We start from the raw sequence: 22,096 nt of genomic DNA on the forward strand, positions 1-22,096 counted from the left end.
ATGAAGAGCCATCAAACTGGAGACTGCTTTAGAACTGTGAGCTCAAACGGTGGATGACAGCGAGGGGGCCGAGGAAAGAAAAGGAAGGGAAATGAAAGGCAGGAAAGTAAAAAAAACAACAATGGCCAAATGAGCAGAATAATAGGAAAAATTGGTGACCTGTCATACCGTTGTGGACCATTCCTCAGTAACTGGAATAAAAACTTCAAAGCACCTAAATAACATCAACGGCTGTTTAAAGAGAAACCGTCCAAATAAATCCTCCTCCCGTCCAAACGTTAGACCAAATGCGTCAAACTCAATGCCACGCTGGTGTAATCCAACAATACCAGATGGCCTCAGGACATCATGGACCTTCTCACCTCAGACATCAGGGAGCATCTTCTAGTCGTATGACACCATTCATATCATGTTTCCTCTTAGTGAACAGGCCCAACACACAGCTATTACCACCGATCCAGTTTAATGGGCTGTAGATGTCAGTCTTACATCATCCTGCCGGCTGTATGTGCTGTTATCCAGCATGAGGGAGGTGATGACAGGTTGTAGCGTTACCGCATGTCACATATGTTTTTCCTGCTAGGTTCTGCCCATGGGTGAAATACTGGTGGCTTGAGGAGAGCTAACGACTGTTGTTTGTTGTTTGCATCTAATTCAAAACTAAGTGGAATCTGGACGTCCTGGCTGCTTCTTCGGTGCGTTCCACTCTCGCAATCTTTCATTTCATCCAATTCTGTGCAATTTCTATCCAGTGAGAAACTTGCTGAAAATTGTTCCCGTTTTGTGCTTGCTAATATCCTACACAATATGAGTAACACATGGGGTTAAATGGGTGCTTACGTTGATGCTTATGTGCTGACACTGACCTGTGGCAGCAGTGACAGAAGACGGTTTTCCCTCCGTGGTCCCTTTCATGGCCTGCACTGTTATCTGGTACTCTGTTCCTGGAAAAAGACCTGCACAAAGACATGTTTTGATCTCGAATATATTTCTGTTCCATTATTCCACGTTTTCTTGTCTGACTTTGCTAAATAATAGATGCTTTCATCTTTTCAAATCTAAAAAAAATATTTAGCTATCTGTGAGGGAAATTCACTATTCGGTTGACGGTAGCTGGTGTCCACATGAGGCTGTAATGATGAATTTGAAGGGCCTACAAGTCGAAATAGCAGGGAACCAATACTCTGATCTATGTCATAATGATATACAACATACATGTACAGTATGGTGTATGTATACAATTATTGAGTGTAGTGTTTAAGTAATGATTATAAAAGGTATCAATATACAAAGAAAGGTGTTTGGCAATTAAGGTATCAGACAGTCAGGATAATAACAAATACTAGTAAGCGAGTAAATAGAAACAATAACAGAAATAACATCAACAAAAAGGCAAAATATTAGTTTCTGAGTATTTTGAAGGATTGTGTATGAGAGGTAAATTAGTAAGGAATTAGGGGCAAAGGCGGCACATGGATGGCCTCCGATGCATGGCGAGCTCTGCTAACATCCAATACCGGATACTGGCGTTTTGCACAGAAAAACTGCAGTAGTAGCCTGACTAATCGTTGGATTGATGGACGGTAAAATAATCCATCATCATTGATCTGAGAAAACAGGACATTTACAAGACAAAACGTTTGGACGGTTATTTCCTGAGATGATGGAAAAAATTATAGCAGGTTCATCTGATATGAAAACGATCAATAGTTGCAGCACTGCAGTCCATGATCCCACTTACCAACAATGGTGTGTCTGGTGCGCGCCTCTTGGTTCCTCAGCACGTTCTGCTCCTCCTCTTGCCCGGAGGGATCGGTGTGCGTGAGCCTGAAATGATCCACTTCAGCTGACGGGTTCTTCCAGTCCAAGTGGATGGAGACGTCTGTCTGGCCAAGAACTCTGATGCCGTCGATGGCGGAGACTTCTGGGAAGTATTGGACAGCAAGGTGGAAATGAGAGCACAGACTTGACGCTTGAAAGCCTTAATTAAAGATCCTGTAATCACGAGCACCAGATGAAGAATCCCTTTCGCCGTGAAGTGTGACCTTCCTGAGAGGGAGGGGGGCGGCCCACTTCATGTTGAAATTATCTTTGCACCATAAGGAAAATATTACCAAACATGATATAATGCCGTATACTGTGGATGACATCTTCGCTTCAATCACATTTATTTAAAAAAAGATACCAGAACAGAACCACACCAAGTGTATACAAAGCAATTGTACCACAGCTTCTCTTGTCACAACATAAAAATGTGCACAAATTTAAAAGGTTTAAGGTTCAAAACACTAAAGGCTTTTTCATACACTTGATAAATAGATGGAATCAGTGTTACTGTGTGTGAAGATAGGTACCATTTAGTGTATTAACATAGCAAAGAGGAATGTCTGAATTTTTCTGCATATAATGAGAAAAGTACCAAACACATTAAACCAAAAAAATGGTACCTAATGAAAAAGATTTGCATATTTTTAAGCCAGCTATTGTTTTTTTTATCAAAGGTAAAAACGTAAACTTGTTTGAGGTTGAAAACCATGTGACCAGTCTGCCTGTGCTCCCAACACGACCATGGGAATACCAGTAACCAGGCTAACCACACAATCTCTCTCTCTTTCTGTCCGCCGGTTTAGTAATGTCTTTCTCTTCACATCTGTCTCTACCACATCCGTGAGCAGGTTTGTTTCCACTAAACACATCTGTTTAGCCATTTCCTTGTAATTACTTTTAAATGTAATGGTGAAAAACCCCAGCACTTAATGAAACACTAAGTAATGACAGGCCCTGACTTTTTTTGCATTTCCAAAAATACGACATTTCCGCTGGATTTAAAGTCCCTGCAAGTACCTTTTGCTGTGTATTTGACTCTTTCCTTGCATCTCTAAACCTGCACCATCTTCTTCTAAACATGTATGGGCCTTTTTCTGTCCTGCTAACAGCGGTTTGCTCTCACCTGTGGTGGCTTCAATCTTATCTGCTTCACTTTGGATGTCTTTGATGACAGCATGCACTTGGACAATATAAGTGACTCCAGCAGCCAATCCTGTGATGAGGTGGGAGTTCTCTGTGTTGGACACCCGAACCTTTGATGCAGTGGTTTTAGACAATGGTGTTAATAAAAATTAAAAAAAAAAAATATATATATATATATATATATATATATGGTTCTGTACGACTTCATTTATTCGGCATACCTATAGATATTCAAAAAAACTGATCAAAAAACATACAGACTGCTGGGTGCTGTCATCTTTTTTGGGATGGTATCTCAGAATGTAATACTCTGCCCCACGAACTGTTTCCCAGTTAACCAGGAGAGAGACATCGGTCTTCTGCACCAAGCGCAGACCCTGAGGACTGTGGACTGACAGAACAACAGGTAGACAAGGACAGAGAGAAAAAAAATAATAAACAGTGGTTGTAACATACTTTAATAAATCCCCAGAATCGATTTTAGGGAGGGATCAGATTCCATCATTTTATCTAAGGAGTCAAATAAACTGGAAATCTCGGGGCAGAATCATCGCTGTACGATTCTCTTAACCATCTGCCTTTGATAGGAGATTAAAAAAAATTTTGAGGCTAGTGGCATGGAATAAAACTGCCCAATAGTGGATGCACAGCAGGCTATATCCAAAACAATACTTGGTTCATTACCCGGGGAGCAGATTGACATCTATCGTCCAGGAGCTAAAATGGCAAGTAGCCACGTAAAACAAAGACTGTCTCTTCGTCTCCCAGCTCTTATTACCAATACTAACACCAAAAAAACACATGATGTATTTTTTTTCTCCTACCTCCCACTTTCCCTGCCTCTCTGACTTTTACTCTGACACGGCGCCACTGTTGATGTTGGACTCCCTTTAACAGCACCTACACACAAAGCCGCAGATCTGTTTCTAGCTGTGCTCGGCCTCTGCAGAGAGAACTCAGCTTGAAGAAACCTGGGCTTTGACTCTGAAGACTGTAGTTCAGGACATGGAATTGTTAGTGGGGCTTCTTTTGGTCGGCATGCAAAGCAAACGTTATGCTCTTGGTTACATGTAAAGGAGCAAGAGGTTTCCGTGTATAGATTATTATTTGAAAATTAATTCAGCTCAACTCTGTGCTGTTCATAAGCAGCTGAATCTTCAAGATATCCCTAGAAATAACTGTCACAATATGAATTCTTGGAATTAAACTCGCCATGCCTGACTGCTGCTGCTCACCTTTCTGCTTGCCTGGCCTTAAATTGGAATAAAATGCAATTTGGTCTTTTGTTGCTAAGGCATATAGAGTAATAGCAGTGCATTCAGCAGGAAAGGCATGATTCTTCTGGGAGGATAAATAGCCTGATGGCTGTTCTTTATATTCCTGTGGAATTACAGTGTGTGACCTGATGTCAGAGGTTACTCCACTGAAAAGGCCCCATCAGCTGCTCTACCTGAAATAACTGTCGGAAAGATGCTTTGAATTCCTAAGTAGGTCACTGCGGCTGTCACGACAACTGCTTAGTTGGTTTAGTCACAGACACTTGCATCAATGAACTGACCATTTATTAAGACTGAACATTTTCAGAAAAGACTTTGTGCTGAGGGAGCTCTTAAGGTTGCAATCATCATATCTTTAAACCATATCTAAACTATACTATTTCTACAGAACTGTATCACTGTTAGTTATTTAGAAATGTATAACGGTTAAGCAGATTGGATTTCATAATTGATTTAAAAGGATTCCTATTTAATTCTATATTTGCGGCATAGAGAGAGTGGCTGCTGTCAACCTTGCACACCTGTTTGAATTTACTGTGTTTACTGCATCCGACTCTTAAAACGAAACATTGCCATCATTTAAGAAAAGAGGTGTGAATACTGGGTCAAATGAATGACGGCTAAATTGTAAATTGGTTTTGGGGGTCCTGGTTTTGTGCGTGCTGACTCACTGTCACAGCTGGAACTAGTAAGGCTTGAAAATACCTACTGTGACCGGTTGCAATATCTGCAGTAAAAAAAAGGGTCTTTTTCAACGTAGATGAGACAAAAATGCTGCAGCAGGAGTGGAAAAAATGATAGCATACAAGCTGGTAGGAGCATGAATTAATTGCTGCAAGTTTTAAGAATTCATACAGGCAGATCTTAAAAGTTTTTACTAAATGGTGTAGGAAGAAGATTTATATTAAGGCAAACATGGCTTCAACAGTTATATTTTTAATGGTTCCAGAGGTCCTTGGAGCCTACGGGTTTTCCGTGAGATTCACAGCTTAATATAACAGCAGAGCCACCGAGTTGACTCAAGCAGAGAAATGTGATCTCAATTCTCACGAGAAAAGCAGATTAAAAATGAAGAGTTTATAAAGAGATCAAAACGAGTTGCTATGCTGCCCCTCAAATATATAACTCACACATAAGTATATAGTTCATCAGAACCTATTCATCTCTTAGGAATAGAAACTTAGGAAATGTTGCTGGTAGCTGCTATAACAAAAAAAAACAAAGTGACAAAACCTGTATGAACCCAACAATGCGGATTCAGTCCACTTTAAGGCCTGAATATACATAAAATAAAACTATTTTTTTATTATTCCATTATGAAATCAATCAATTAATTCCTTTAAATGAAATTAGTTAGCAAAAGTGACAGGAATGAAGTGAATCTATGTGAGTGAGTCAACTTAACTAAAGTTAAGGAAGCTATTATGGATTAGCTGTGTTGTACCATTCTGTTTAATTTAGCCATGATTTGTTGCAGCCCATACATACCGCTGTAAATGCTTTGTGATTGGTATTAAACAGGAGTCAGTGATGAACATAATCAACGTGTTTTGAGGCTTTCCAGCTTGGTCGCAAATAGGACAAATTGTGACCCAGCCAGGAAGCTCGCCAGCATGACTTTCAGTTTGAAAGATAGGCTGCTCATTTTTCACCACGTAATTAATCAGTATTGAATTTGATTACACGCAAACCCTGATTAGTGAAATGGAAGTAAAAGGCACACAACAGAGAAAATGTAAGCTAAAGTTAAATATGTTGCAAATTACTGTTGTAGCAGCGAGGAACCAGCGGAAGGAATCACATGTTGTTTCAGATAACAGTTCTGGATAACAACTCCACTCCAAGGAAGATCATTTCCAAATGTGTCCCCTATGCAGACATCCTAGAGGAAATTTAATGCGTTGGTCTCATCAACATCAGAAGAGAAAGTGGTATTCGCAAAAGATATGGAGGTATCTTTACCTGCTTGACTAGCAGATCTGATAGGAGCAAAAGCTCCTGGCACAGATTCCTGTGTAAAGACGATGGTTCTTCTGCAGAAGGGAACCGGTAAGGTCTGACAGTGGCGTACGTTTTGTTGGAGCAAACAAAGAAAAGAGGTAAACTCTTCGGCTGCCTTCAACCACAACAAGTTGCAAGGTGCCCTCGCACAGGATGGAGTACATAGAACTGTAATACTCCAGCGACGTCCTATCACGGCGGCGTATGGGAGTGCCTGATACGCTCAGTAATGGGGGTCTTCAATTCTGTCCTCTATCAACAGTCCCCTGATGATGAGCGGTTGCAAAGTGTGAGGTTGAAGCTGTTCTGTGTAGTAGTCTTATTACTAATGTTTCTGAAGAGAGAGACGACTTGGATGCTCTCACACCTAATCACATCCTTCTGATAAAGGTCAAACCTATTTCAACACCTGGACTTTTGAGAACAAAGATATTCATAGATCAAAAGGAAATGGAAGCAGGTACGATACATTGCCGACCTCATCTGCGTTGCAGGAAACACAGAGATGGTCCAGAATAAGAAGAAGCCGCACGCTGAGACACATCGTGGTGATTGCAGCTGTGCTGCTTCCAGACACGCTTGGATGACGGCCAATATTTCGGAGGTCCAATCAGATACTAAAGGCCTTGTGCAAACTTCTCTTCTTCAGACCAAACACAGTGTAGTGGACAGCCCTGTCCCAGAGGCCTGACTGCTGCTCGGGGATTAGGACTAGAACTCTGTCAACAAAATCATCAAGGACGTTTGAGTCAAGTTAAAATCTAGGACAGATTGGCTGCTGTGAATAAGTAATTTTGAATTTTTACTCCATTATCATTTATTTTGTGATTGTGTTTATATTTTGCATAACAAGGGGGCGGACTGTTGGAGCTGTTTTATGTTATTATTTTATTAGCTTTCATTATTTTGTTATTTGATGTTACAGTATTTATTTTGTTGACACTCGGAGGGGCACGTGTCAGGGTGGAGGCATTTAGGTAGTAGGTGTAGGGGCACGTGTCAGGGTGGAGGCATTTAGGTAGGAGGTGTAGGGGCACGTCTCAGGGTGGAGGCATTTAGGTAGGAGGTGTAGGGGCACATGTCAGGGTGGAGGCATTTAGGTACGTGTCAGGGTGGAGGCATTTAGGTAGTAGGTGTAGGGGCACGTGTCAGGGTGGAGGCATTTAGGTAGGAGGTGTAGGGTCACGTCTCAGGGTGGAGGCATTTAGGTAGGAGGTGTAGGGGCACATGTCAGGGTGGAGGCATTTAGGTACGTGTCAGGGTAGAGGCATTTAGGTAGGAGGTGTAGGGTCACGTCTCAGGGTTGAGGCATTTAGGTAGGAGGTGTAGGGGCACATGTCAGGGTGGAGGCATTTAGGTAGGAGGTGTAGTGTCACGTGTCAGGATGGTGGCATTTAGGTAGTAGGTGTAGGGGCACGTGTCAGGGTGGAGGCATTTAGGTAGGAGGTGTAGGGTCACGTCTCAGGGTGGAGGCATTTAGGTAGGAGGTGTAGTGTCACGTGTCAGGATGGTGGCATTTAGGTAGTAGGTGTAGGGGCACGTGTCAGGGTGGAGGCATTTAGGTAGTAGGTGTAGGGGCACGTGTCAGGGTGGAGGCATTTAGGTAGGAGGTGTAGGGTCACGTCTCAGGGTGGAGGCATTTAGGTAGGAGGTGTAGGGGCACATGTCAGGGTGGAGGCATTTAGGTACGTGTCAGGGTAGAGGCATTTAGGTAGGAGGTGTAGGGTCACGTCTCAGGGTTGAGGCATTTAGGTAGGAGGTGTAGGGGCACATGTCAGGGTGGAGGCATTTAGGTAGGAGGTGTAGTGTCACGTGTCAGGATGGTGGCATTTAGGTAGTAGGTGTAGGGGCACGTGTCAGGGTGGAGGCATTTAGGTAGGAGGTGTAGGGTCACGTCTCAGGGTGGAGGCATTTAGGTAGGAGGTGTAGGGTCACGTCTCAGGGTTGAGGCATTTAGGTAGGAGGTGTAGGGGCACATGTCAGGGTGGAGGCATTTAGGTAGGAGGTGTAGGGTCACGTGTCAGGATGGTGGCATTTAGGTAGTAGGTGTAGGGGCACGTGTCAGGGTGGAGGCATTTAGGTAGGAGGTGTAGGGTCACGTCTCAGGGTGGAGGCATTTAGGTAGGAGGTGTAGGGTCACGTCTCAGGGTTGAGGCATTTAGGTAGGAGGTGTAGGGGCACATGTCAGGGTGGAGGCATTTAGGTAGTAGGTGTAGGGTCACGTGTCAGGGTGGAGGCATTTAGGTAGGAGGTGTAGGGGCACATGTCAGGGTGGAGGCATTTAGGTAGTAGGTGTAGGGTCACGTGTCAGGGTGGAGGCATTTAGGTAGGAAGTGTAGGGTCACGTCTCAGGGTTGAGGCATTTAGGTAGGAGGTGTAGGGTCACATGTCAGGGTGGAGGCATTTAGGTACGTGTCAGGGTGGAGGCATTTAGGTAGTAGGTGTAGGGGCACGTGTCAGGGTGGAGGCATTTAGGTAGGAGGTGTAAGGGCACGTGTCAGGGTGGAGGCATTTAGGTAGAAGGTGTAGGGGCACGTGTCAGGGTGGAGGCATTTAGGTAGGAGGTGTAGGGGCACGTCTCAGGGTGGAGGCATTTAGGTAGGAGGTGTAGGGACACGTGTCAAGGTGGAGGCATTTAGGTACGTGTCAGGGTGGAGGCATTTAGGTAGTAGGTGTAGGGTTACGTGTCAGGGTGGAGGCATTTAGGTAGTAGGTGTGGGGGCACGTGTCAGGGTGGAGGCATTTAGGTAGGAGGTGTAGGGACACGTGTCAGGGTGGAGGCATTTAGGTAGGAGGTGTAGGGGCACGTGTCAGGGTGGAGGCATTTAGGTAGGAGGTGTAGGGGCACGTGTCAGGGTGGAGGCATTTAGGTAGGAGGTGTGTCAAGGGATACACACGGAATGAATATGGTACATTGTTTTCTACCAGAGAAAAAGAGTAGAGCACAAGAAATATTTGCTTTTTGAAAATCAACCATAACTTATCATATCATAACATATAACTGAGTTACAAACCGACTGAAAAAGTGCAAAGTGGTCTTTTCATGTAAATTTTGATTATATCTTTTGACAATTAGCCACTACAGGGACATTACTTGCGTCCCTTTACCATTTAAGTTAACACACCCTAAACCACCCAGCTATCGTACCAAACGTACACTGTGACTTTAATGTCAACACGTGATTTAATAGCTTACCTGATGAACAGTCAACGCCGTAAAAGCCCTCTTCGCAGATGCACTGGCCGTCCACACACTGGCCGTTTCCGACGCAGTCCTTGGGACACCTTTGGACGCCGCAAGCCTCGCCGGAAAAGTGCGGGAAACACACACATCTGCCGTCCACACATTGTCCCTTGTCATTGCAGTTGTCCGGGCACGTCTGCTGGCTGCAGTCGTCTCCCGTGAAGCCCTGCTGGCACACGCACTTCCCATTCACGCATCGGCCGTTGTCATTGCACTCATCAGGGCAGGACGAGACGGAACAATCGGGGCCTTCCCAGCCGGGGTTACAGAGGCAGCTGCAGGCGTCGGGTTGGTAGGCGCCGTGGCCACTGCAGCTTGTGTCCACGCCTTGATGGAGAGCAGGGTGAACAAGGGTTGTTGTTACCGTATAAGCCTTCTATAGAGCCCGTTTTAGCCACTCATTTAAAAAAGAACACATTTTTACATTGAGTAACTAATTACTTGAATGCATTCTAAGTATGAAACATTCTGCATAATACTTGTTGTTAAGTATATTAGTATATCTTAATACATTATTTACTTTTACTTAAGTAAATTCCTCAGTGTAGGGCATTTTACTCTGTGGTATTGTTTTGTAGAACTTCTTCCGCCTCCGCAGATGAATTGTGGTTCAATTATATTACATTGTGCCGCAGTTTACCTGCAGCCCCACCGCTTCCACAACATCCCTGAGTGCACTGGGTCTTTAAGTAGTTGACTTCTTCCTCCAGCCCGTTGACTCTGTACAACAGCGACTTGAAGCTTTCAGACTCCTCGCAGTCACACTTCGGGGTCTGCAGCCGGATGTTGTGTTGGAAGGTGATGCTGTTCTCACCACTCATCGTGGTCTCTGTCTGCAGACCTGCAGAATAAAACAGGAATTACACTTTTTTTTAAATCTCTAGATGTACTGCTATAATGCTCACACGTGATTTCTTTATATTTAGTATAACATTCATTTCCATTTCAAAAATAGAAATAAGCACTACACACTGTGAGAAAATATGTTCATGATGACTAATATTATTGTACAAATAACAATCTTTTTTTTATCAAAACCAGTTAAATACGTCAACTCTTGTTGTTCCAGTTTGAATTAAATCTGTATACACTACTCAGACACTTCACATCTCAGTTGCCTTCTGTCTTGCTCTAATTCTTATTTTTGTTCATGACCTGTTTCGTCCTGGTTTGGCAGGAGCTCAAGTTTACAACCAGAGCTCCCGGGGATGTCGATTTTATAGACATTGCTGAAGGTGCCTCCCTGCTGTGGGGCCGATGGGTCCGGGTGGTTGGAGGCGGAGCTGAGCGGTGACACCGTGCAGAGCAGCACTAGTGGGCACAGGACCCTCCACAGGAGTCTCACGGTCATTGCTAAAGGACGACAGAAGTGATTGAAATAATTGTCACATTTTCGGACACCTCGGACACCATAACTTCTGTATAACAACTTTTCTGATTTGTATTGGACAGCATCACTGGGTATATATGGCGCTGATTGCAAGGCCATCTAGCTTCTAGCCAAAAAATAAAAAAAATAAAAAAATGCAATGTTTCCATGAAATATTAAAAAGGAAAAGGGTTTTGGGCAGCAGAATAGAAGACAAAAGCAATAAAAGAAGAGTTACTGGTACGTGGTATGCTAAATGGCAATGGCATTGCTCCCCACATGAACAGATTCTCCAAAATGTAGCATTATTGAATTTGTTGGTTGTGTTTCATCTTGCACAGTATAAACATTGATATCAAGCTTTTACATTTCGTAGAGATTGGATCTTTGGCAGGAACCATGCGTGACTGTAGATGTTTGTCGTCGTGGCCGACTGGACTTTAGTCCCCAGGTTGACAGAGTGTTACGTTTTACTTTCCAGTCAGCGTAGAGAGAGACGATGACAGAAATACTGATACAACACTGTGCAAGTTACATTACATTCAGTGTGGCAAACTACTGTATATTCAATCTCAGGGAACCTGGACCATAGTATCGACGCGTTTAGTTCAGTCAGGCGTTTCAGAGCTTCAGAAGTCCTTACTGATGATGTCATTGTGTCACTGCAAAACTCCAAAGTTGTTACCATACACAGTGTGTAACCAAAGATAGAAACCGCAAGGTTTCATCCCAGAATTGATTTGCATGACCTTGTGATTATTTTCACAGTCTTTCTTATTTTGAGCAAATTGTTCAGTGCAGAAACAATACAAGTTAAATAGAATATGTAAAATAGTTATAGTTGCAACTTTGAGAAATGCAAAATTGACCAATTGGAAACTAAAATATTTGCTTGTGGAGACCGATGGATCAAGGACAGATGGGAAAGTAGACATTGTGCAGAGAGGAAAACAGATCCTGAAAATCCCTCCGGACACCATGTGATCTTTCGTCAGAACATTCAAATGTCGACAAGTAGTGCTAAAATCTGCCAAGACCCCCATTGATGCCATTATCAGATTAACAGAGATCTTAAGGAAATACCTTTCAAGTATATTCAGCTTCTTTTTTAATAGCAAAAGTGGAAAAGAAACTTTATTGGACCTTTTTTTTCAATTCAGTAAACTTTGGCCAATGAATCCTCACCTTGATGATTTACAACTAGAGTACTAGAGCATAACTAGAGTCGTTCAAGGATTCAAACGTCTCCAGTCCTTTGGATGCATGTGTCATTATCCTGGCCATTTTCTATCCTCACTCAACACAGCTAACCTCAGTTATTATTGGCTGTCTATTTGATCACCGCTGGTCAAAAGCTTGAGGTTGGAGAACGATGCCTGTGCAAAAAATCACAGCTATGACATCACTGGGTAACTGCTTTTTTTCAACCTGTGTTGTGGCCAAATCGTTATTGGGTCTTTTATCAATGGCCAAGACTTTGGAGGGGACACTAGAGATGAGGGATAAAAGACATTAGGAGAGGGAGGGAGACAAGTGGAAAGTAGTGGAGATACAGATGAAAAGACTGAGAGGTCTTAAAAAGGTCTGAGGGAGATTAAGTGAGTGGGAGTGAATAGGTGAGAGAGGGATGATAGAGAGACTGCGTTTGAGTCAGCGACAGTCCAGGAGCTGGCCACATTATAGACAGTAAAGTACAGCCGTGTGGAATGGAACTGAGCACTGGCACAAAGAGATGCTTAACCAGCATGTTTATAGCTCCCTGTCAGGGGTTTTATTTAAGGATTGCCATTTGCGGGCCTTTTTTTTGTATTTCTCAAGGAGAAGATAGGCCTGTGACCTTCGAAGCATAGCAGTGGGCCACTAATGAGAGCTGAGAGACAGATGAGAGACTAATGGAGAGAGGAAATGAGAGGACTAGAGAAGGAAGTGGGGCAGTCACATATCAGTTACTTCCAGAAAAATGAATTGATGGATGATTGACATAACATCTGTAATGTGCTGCAGCAATACTGAGTTAAGATGGATCTCAAACAAACTGGTAGCCCAACATCGTCGTTATTGATTTGGCACAGAAAGCAACAACGGGCAAATAGATGGATGGATGGGTGGGTCGACAGATTAATTAGAGAAACGATGGATGGAATGGAAAGAATGAGGTATATCACGTTATATATATATCAATGCTATGCATTGAATAGGCTACTCTCAGCACGCCGGCTTTTCACATCGCATTCCAACCTGACTTTCAAACCATCTCAAGTAAGATTCAACATGTGCATAAACACAGTTAAAAAAAGATTCTTCCTGACAATAACTTCTGTGTCGAAGGCTGAGCTTCGTCGACGGGCCTGTAAAATGTTTGCTGACAACCCGTGATGTGTGCTCACTCTTTTACACGGGAGAAGGAAGCGTGTGGGACTCAGTACATGTGTGTACAATATGTGTGCAAATGAGCATTTACGGCTTACAGAGTCGCAGCCATAAAGAATATTGTGTGGATGCAGGAAGCTGTAGCTGTGGTTATGTGTGTTGCTGGTGATGCCCAGGTCGATGCGCTTAACGTTGGGTTGAGATATGCAGGGAATGGGAATGGAATAATACAAGTGGAACGGAGACAAAAAGCTGCGGCGAAAAAACTTGTAGTGGGAAAACAGACTTTGGTCAGTCCTTAGACATTTGGCCTGTCCTCTCTAGGCAGCCATCAAGCCTCGGTCGAAGGCAAACTGTTTCGCCAGGTTTCACAAATCGCATTGGACCGAAGCAACAAGCCGGAGAGTTTTAAAAATGGAGAGTTTTGAAAAATCAGCAGCAGCTTGGTCAAGCCTTTTTTGTGCGGGGGCACATTTGTGGACATTACCTTCCTCCTCCTTCCTCCACGGCAGCGTGGAGACAAAACGGGAGGGGAAACTAAAATGAATAAAAACGAAGCTGAAAGCAATCATCGTCTGGGAGCAGAGCTCGTGTCTTGACAATTTAGTCTGCCTCCCGCTGCCCTGCAGACCACAAGTAGCCATCGATAAGGCGCTCGCTTCATCACAACCATAGAGGCTTCACTCCCCTCAGCAGGGCTGGCAGATGAAAACCTAACCAACTGGAAAGAAAGAAAAATAACACAACCTGAGCATTAAAGAAAACCTAAGCCTTAATTCTAGACGGAGAAATAATAAAAAAAAAGTGCACCCCGGGGACATTTTCAATCAGTGAAAGTAAATGAAATAAACTGTGTGGGTTTGAGTTGTGAGTTTTCTGTGGAAGCAGAACCGTTACGCAATCTGATCACTCTTTTACAAGCCACCCACTCAGAATTATGTCTCACTCTCTTCTTTCTCTTCCTCTCTTGCTCTCTCTCTCTATCATTTTGCATGGCTGAGGGCCCACATCTGCAGCTCATTTTGCAAGAGCTTCTGTCTATTCCCTGAGCCAGCACAGTGGCATTAAAGGTAAATCTACTGCATCGACAGCCCTGGTAGAACATCTATCACCTCGGCACAAAGTCATTATGAATGTTATTATCATGGAGAAAAGTGTATGGAGGAAGCTTTGTTGACAGATAACATAATCTGCAATACATTGTGGAACTGAGTACAAAAAATCATAAATAAAAACTCACTTTTGCATAAACGAAAGGCTGTCAAAGTTGGAAATAAAATAAATGAGATCATTTGCACAAAATTGTTGGAAGATTTATGGGATTAATCCAAATTTCCCAACCAAAATAATGAGTAAAAGAAAATGCACATTTTTATTAAGTATACGGAGGAAGTGAATTCACAAAGTAAAAGTAGCAACGTGACACAATGCAAATATGACACTTCAAATCAAAACAACCGCCCCCAAAAGAATTCACAAAAGGGAAAGTGGTCGTCATGAAGACAAAAGGTAGTGGGGCTTAAATGCTGGCTGGTTTAATCCATTGCAAACGATCATATCTTAAAATAACTAAACCCACTAATACATTGACTGGAGAAACAGTACAAAATGTTCCAATTGTATGAGGTGGAATATAACTAAAGGTACCATAATATACAAATTATACTAAAATGCACACTAGTGCAGTAACAATATTGAACAATATTCAGAAGTTTCAAATGTTTTTGGAGAATGAAATAATACGTATTCAATGTTTCAAAACCCCTCCGATATGAATGTTCATCAGTGATGAAGAGTTGCACAATGTTCTTATTGATTAAGCGCTGGCATGCAAACCCAAACTAGCACAGGAGGAGCGTCAGTCCAGGGACGATTCCTCGCGTCAAGTTTAACTTTAGACTTGTAACTGACAAAACATTGGGTTAAAAGTCTTACCTGATTTTAGAAAAAAAAGATGAGACCTGGATAAGGAAAAAGAGTGAGGGAGATAAAACTAACGGCGTGCAGATATATAGAATCACAATCAGAGAAAGTGGCCAAAGTGCAGATGTTCGTCCCATTAGAATGACGTAGAAATAAACCAAAGCACGAGGAAATAACTTTAAAATAACAGGACAAATTGAGTCCCGTGCATAAAGCATTGGAATGTCGCCTTACCTTTGAGGGCTTTCTTTAACTTCCTCCTCCTTCACCGTCTCTGACGGACTGAAGTGGCACCAAGCCTCTCCCTTTGCCACCTGTTGATTCAAGGACCTTCTACTCTGCCTGTAACTTTGGCTTTCTCCCTCTCTTCACTTTCTAAAATCTCTCCCAAACCCCCTGCAGGCCAATGGGCAGTTAGTTTGGGAGTGTCTCCTCCTGAAGTGATTGCATGAAAGGGCAGAGGGAGCGAGAGGAGGAGGGAGATAATGAGCAGCGTTTAACACTCTTTTTTTCTCCTGTTGTCCCCACTGTTACTTTGCTTCTTCATCAGCACGTTTGTTTCTAACTAAATGCATCTTTAATAATAGTAATGCTATTTTGCCCTGCAGGCATGTGGTTGGTATGCTGTAACGGGGGAAGGTTGAAATGAATCTCTTAAGCAGAAGGAGTATAAGGACTTTAAGCACAGTTTCTGGATTAAGGTTGGACTCAAGGGGGAAAGATCCAAGCCAAGAAAAACTTAAGAGTCGGTTTAGGATGGAGGGACGACCACTGGGGCGAGGTTAGATTTTTTTTAAAAGTACATTTTACAGGTTGGTTTTATGTCGAGCGTCTATACTCTAAAACAGCGGTTCCCAAACTCAAGAATGCCGCGGCCCAATTTGAAATCTGAAAATCTTTTGCGGCCCACCCAAACCTTTAATCATAACTCTGATCAAAGCATAAACTAGGGATGATTAAATGACCTTCAGAATTTAACCGATTAAAAATGTATTAACCGACAATGTACGTTTTGTATACCATTTTCTCCGGAGCTCATATATATTTACTTTAATGCTACAGGAGGGCGCACCATTTGAGATTATGTTATATTCATTTCAAACTTTTCAAAATTGAAAATTAAAAACATTTTATTTCTTTATTGTAAATTACCTCTTGCGGCCCACCTGCAGTACCTTCTACCTAAAATAACTCAAGTGCAACACACAACGGAACACATACATCCGTTGTTGCCACGTGACCGTCACCACGCACTCCAAGTGTCAGGGTTACCTTCTGCTGACAGCGGCTATTTGTCTATAAATATATAAGTGAGGTTCCCAGTGTCGTTGAGCTGAAGCCGAGGAGCCAGGTGAAGCTGTTTGAACAACATGTTGGACAATGATTGTTTTTTTGGTCTTTCTTTTCACCCAAATTGCCGATGAGACGCTCTGCAGGATATCACAGCACTCAGCACAGGAAAACAATTAGCACTCATGAAACCCAAGAAGACCGAGCTGCATCGGTGGAGCTGCGCTGCCGAGAGTCAACTGCCTCACTGAAAGAAACACGTGGGCATCTTGGAAAATATTCTTGTTGTACGTGTGTTGAAAGATATTTAATGTCGGTTCCCAACCAGCACGGAGGAATGCAGTAACACACAAACACACAAACGAACACATTCTGCCCCATCACTCAGTCACAAATGTCAGCGAGCTTTGATTAAGTTCATATTTCAGCTGACGACTCCTCCACAACTGCATTTACCGATCCGGTACATGAAAAAAATCGTTTTACTTTGGACGTTAGTTATTTGGTTGCAAATATGAACCAATCGTACTCCTATTCTTTCTGTGAAGTCACACCTACGGTAGCTGCTGTATAGTTACCCTGAATGAAACTGGAAAAAAATAAATGTAGTCGGTCAACAACCTCCACGTCCCTTAATCCATCCATCACCCCTTCCTCATTCCAACATTACAAATGTGTTGATCATTCCTAACAAAGCGAGAGGAATCCCGAGCGTCAGTGAATACAAACGCTACCCAGAATGTCTTTTTACTATGACGAGCTGGATGAGGGGCGATGACATTCACAGCACACTTCAGGGGACAATGACTTGTTGGGAAACATTGCCCATATTAGCAGCAGATGTGAAGTAGCTCCCACAGAACTCACAGCAGGGTGAATTTTATATTACTTTCCTTTGATGCAATGCATGTCTGCACTCTGTTTCCCCTCGTTATCCCCGTTTTTTTTTTTCCTGAGAAGAGGTAGAAGGTCAACCTTCCGTGATCTCTATCTGGTTTGCTCATAGCGATGTGTCCAGACCTTGACCATGTATCAGCAGCCTCTTACTCTATGCGACGGAGGCCTTATTTTATCATCACACTTGCTGTCACATGCTGCATGAAAACAAATCCTATCAATGAATGAGCACTCCCAGAAAACCGGTAGATACCGACAGATTTACAATTCGCAAATTGAGGAAAATGTCTGGATATTAATGGTGGGCTGCTCAGTTAAACCAGTGGAAACTATTGGCTCTTCTACTTTGCAGGCAGGTTGGGATCTGGTTAGTAAGATTGGTCATGGCAAGTGGTTCACATCTTTCTCACGTTCCAAAACCGGGTTGTTCTTCATATAATCACCAGGATTGGAATGTTTCATTGAAAGTGGAGGATGTCACTCAATCTTTCCTTTATTGGGCGATTAGGGATTATTAAATACAAAGTCATGCAGACTGCAAAACATCTTACAGTTACTTTCATCCATTAATGTGCTATAAATCACAAATGACTAATAAATCAAACACAACATTGTTACGTCAGAGTAGGGAAATTGCACAGATTTTTGCCAGAACTAATAAAATGGTGAGCACTGCAGAGATAACTCAAACTTCAATCCCGCCATGTGGTCTTCTGCAGCTTTTGGATTTGCGTTTGAATGCTTGCTAAATAGAGTAAAGTGATTTAAAGTCCACTCTTATGCCTGCTGAAGCTCTTTATTATTGTCCCGTTCTAACTGCCAGCTAAGCTCTCATATATTTGTAGTCAGGACCGCATTTGAGAACCTGCAAGCATTGTTCATGAAAACAATATCCTGCCAAAATCAACACAATAGTTTGAACGTGTCATTACCCGAGCCAACTGCTGCAATATTTATTACTGTGTGCCTTTTATAACGAATGCTTTACTGTTTGAACCCTAACCTTAAGAATAAAGGTTTTACTCATAAATAGCTGCAATTACTGCAAGGGACTCCAACATCTGCACCTGCCACACAAAACACAAAGTTTCACTTCTGCAAACTGCATTAGAAATTGTACTCAATGTGGTGGGTGAGGAAAAAGTAAATTTTCTATTTTGATATATCTGATACTTATCAGATTAGATTCAATGATTGAAAACATTCTAATGTCCGTATGGTAAATATAAAGCTACAACCACAACAGTAGGAAACAGCTAGCCTATGCTAAGCTAAGCTAACAATCTCCTGTGTGTGGCTTCATATTTAATGTGCAGATGCGAGACTGATATTGATCCTGTCATCTTTCCCTCGGGAAGAAAATCAATCAGCACACGTCATTCAAATGTCACTTTTTTTCCTTTAAATTCACCTTTAAGTTTAAAACTCTGCAAAGCCATCATGACAACATTTGGCCCGTATCAGATGGGCTCTCCAGCCACAAACTCCACTTACGAGTGTCTGAGGCTACCGACCACAAGATAAATGATTGTGCAATTATAATTACTGCATATCTGCCTCTGCCCTCTACAACCACTTTCAGTAACCGTCATTGGATCGTTTCAAATAAATACACAAAAAACCCATTAACTCCCCTCTTTGAACCACGGCGTGTATTTAATCACCCACGGCTAACTGTGGTAGGGGAACATAAACCTCACTGATTGTGGGTTTCCTCGTGGATCTGGAAACTGTTGATTGAGAGGGCTGATGTGATCTACACTCTGATGGGCTTTGTGCAAAAATGGCAACTGACAGATGCATCCAAATAGTACTTGATGATATCTAACACATGAAATATGTTTAAAGACGGACTAAATGTGTGGCTTGTCTGGGGGTTATTAGACTACATTAGAACAGCACGTAGTGTTTCCATTTTTGTCCAAACACTTAAAACATGTTTTCTCATTGTTTACGTAGAAATAAGCAGATTGCAGCAGAGGAACACAAGGCTGGCTTCATGTTTGCACATGTGAAATGTCTCTGAGGTTTTTGTGTGTGACCTTGATGGAAAGCAGATTAGATTAGAAGACGCTGTGTAGATAAAGCCTAAATCATTTAAGGAAAGGTTTGGTGTGTTCCTTTTAAAGCCCGTGTATGTGTGTGTGTGTATGTAGCTTCCTTTGATGGGTACCACATACAAAAAAAACTAGTGGGCACACAAAAGCCCTCACTCACGCACACATGTTAATAAACTATAACATGTTGCCCGGTCTCCAGTTGTCTTTAATGCACAGTTTTATGTTAGTTTGTCAACCGCTAGGTAAGAGGCAACACATGTTGCAGGAAATGTTTTACGTCCAACTCGGGATTGTCTGCTGATGTTGTTGGACTACCGTGAGCGGCCGACGCATCCTGCTCTCACATTTCCAAACATTATCTTTAACGTGGCTTCCATTTGGTTGCCAGCCAACGATAAGGACCAACATAAAAGCTCTGACAGCGAAGCGAAACAACGGCAGGGGTCTCGACTCTGTGACGTCATGAGTGCGGCGCACATCTGCCTCACAACTGTGTGCCCTACGTCTTTTTGTCCAAATGCCACACAAAAGGAGAAAAGGGAAACGGAGCCTGCCACCGTGATGGCGACGAATGGGTTCTTATTCATTAGCGAGTGAGTTGATTGGAGGAGACAAGGCGAGTCTGACAGATGAGCTGCTGTCAACAGCTGTTACAGAGCTTAGTGCGCGAGCTGATGTGGATACCAGTCCTCGGGGTTGGGTTGTCCTGTCAGGAGACGCCGCGGGGAGGCCTGACCCTGCGGGACACCGACCGACGCGACCCGACGCCGCTCACGCCTTTTGATCTCAGGGATTGGAGGGTGGTTTGTTTTTTGCCTCAGGGAAGAGAAACGAGGTCTAACAGGACTTTTAAAAGCACACGAGCTGAAGCAGGTGAAGCTCAGCGACCTTTGCGGCTGATGAACAAACAGATTCCTCGGGTAGAAGTGACTCTCCGTGGACTTCAAACAAATCCTGTATTATTCACTATTTTTGGACTATTTTATTATTCGTTTTAATTGACAGTAAAGGAAAAGTTAACACACCCAGTCAGTGGTGGTCAAGACGTTTAGGGTCTCCACAGGAAGCCGGGGGACATACGATTTGAACCCAAACGTGGAAAAGGTGGCATCATATAAATCAACACTGCCTCAAACTCTGACAAGGAGGATGTACTTGGGCTTCGTAAAACGGCACCAGGAGTTACCCTTCATCTGATTCGCTCGGGTCAAGAAAGATTTAAGCTACACTTCCTTGGTAGCATTGGTGGTCCGGCAACTAAGTATAATCCCAGATGTGCCTACACCCCCCCCCCCCCCCCCTCCCTTGGCTCTCTCTCTCTTTGTTTACCTTCCAAAGTCACTGGACTCATTTCAGTTCAGATCTTATCTTCTTTATTCTTGTGCCGCTTGACAATAACATCAACACCTTTTCATGACGCCACACAGTATTTTATGTATGGGCTGTAGTTTTGCAAATGCGTCTTCATATTCTCTGAAGTGGAGAAAAACAGGCTGACAAACAAACCGATTCCGCTTTATGAGGTTATGCATCAAACAATTAGGGGAGCAGCTCTTGAATCTGAGAGGAAGGTTGTTGGTTTTCTGAAATATTCCCCTCAGCAGAGTGAATGCGGCGTATCTGCAGATGGGACTCATTTCTTTTTTACTTGACCCAAAAGACTCAGTTCTAGTTCTTACTATATTGTGATGGATAATGCTGAGTCTACCATATATCTGCCAGTACGAGGAAGTACTGCAAAACAATTGCGCATACACCTGTTGCCCACACTGGTGCTTTAAAAATTGAATGTGTTTGATGGGCACAATTTTGCAAATGTCAAAAATAAGAAGAATTGCTATTTGTGCATTTTATGGGGCATCATACATTATAAATGGAAGCTTTAAAAGTCAGATCGATTTATCAAGTGGTCTCATTATTGCAGTCAGAGAAAAGGGGAACTCTGGGGTGTGGTTGTACTTATATATATGTATATATATTTGAAACGGTTATTATCTTACCAGTTTTGTATTAAACATATTGTACATGTATCTACATCTTATACTTGAAATCTACTTTATAATGATATTATTGACTATTAAATAAGTACAAATAGTTAAATTGGTACCTTTAACTACAATACAAACTCTAACTAGACTGTGATATTATTAATTTCTCCTGTAGTATCCATTAATCAAACTGTTACATAACCCCAAGGCGTTGTTTTGCCCTGTTTTGTGTGCGATTAGATGTGAACATTAAGGATGCGAGTCTACCTACCTGCTCGCACGCACGCCCAAAATCTGTCCACGCTTTCTTTGTCCCTGTCTTTCTCTCTCTTCTCAGGGAATGCTAAACATTCCTGAGCTCTGCAAAGCGGAGGCCCCGCAGTCAGAGAGGTCACGACCTCCCACTAAATCAGCTGCATCGGCTTCAGAAGGATGCTGATTGCTAAAAGGCGTGTCAGTGAGGTGTCGTAATGGCCAGAGACTGCTGATTCAGCGCCCTTAAGGCCAAAAAATTAATTAATACCAAGAGTTTTGAATGTTGGACAAAAGTCTGACGCTGCAAGTGTGTGAAGTTACGTAGAAAGTCTGGCTGCTCAGTTCCTCCTGAAGCGCGCATATACAACTTTAAATTACAGTTGCATGACTGCACGACTTTTCCATGCTCCAAAAACTCGTCTGAATGGCTCACTTTGTCAATCATTTCATTA

The 22,096-nt window shown here is 42.7% G+C and overlaps 1 protein-coding gene across 3 annotated transcripts in view; it reads right to left on the reverse strand.

The window, feature by feature from the left end:
- tnn (tenascin N) overlaps positions 1-15,596 on the reverse strand; it is a 28,678-nt gene extending 13,082 nt beyond the window's left edge. Inside the window, exons 1-9 of one of the 3 annotated variants that reach the window (XM_040172010.2) lie at positions 15,389-15,506; positions 15,167-15,192; positions 10,648-10,845; positions 10,133-10,333; positions 9,445-9,819; positions 3,228-3,361; positions 2,951-3,080; positions 1,742-1,924; positions 867-956 (exon numbers count right to left, since the gene is read on the reverse strand). In XM_040172010.2, the coding sequence (XP_040027944.2) occupies positions 867-956; positions 1,742-1,924; positions 2,951-3,080; positions 3,228-3,361; positions 9,445-9,819; positions 10,133-10,333; positions 10,648-10,843 (1,309 nt within the window). In that variant the 5' untranslated portion in view covers positions 10,844-10,845; positions 15,167-15,192; positions 15,389-15,506. Of the gene's footprint in view, positions 1-866; positions 957-1,741; positions 1,925-2,950; positions 3,081-3,227; positions 3,362-9,444; positions 9,820-10,132; positions 10,334-10,647; positions 10,846-15,166; positions 15,193-15,388 lie in introns of all 3 variants that reach the window. The other 2 variants (XM_040172011.2, XM_040172012.2) reach the window with 2 other exon arrangements.
- Positions 15,597-22,096: the final 6,500 nt, after the last annotated feature.

The sequence above is a fragment of the Gasterosteus aculeatus genome, chromosome 3 (genome assembly GCF_964276395.1).
Source record: "Gasterosteus aculeatus chromosome 3, fGasAcu3.hap1.1, whole genome shotgun sequence".
In the NCBI taxonomy this organism is placed as follows: Eukaryota; Metazoa; Chordata; class Actinopteri; order Perciformes; family Gasterosteidae; genus Gasterosteus; species Gasterosteus aculeatus.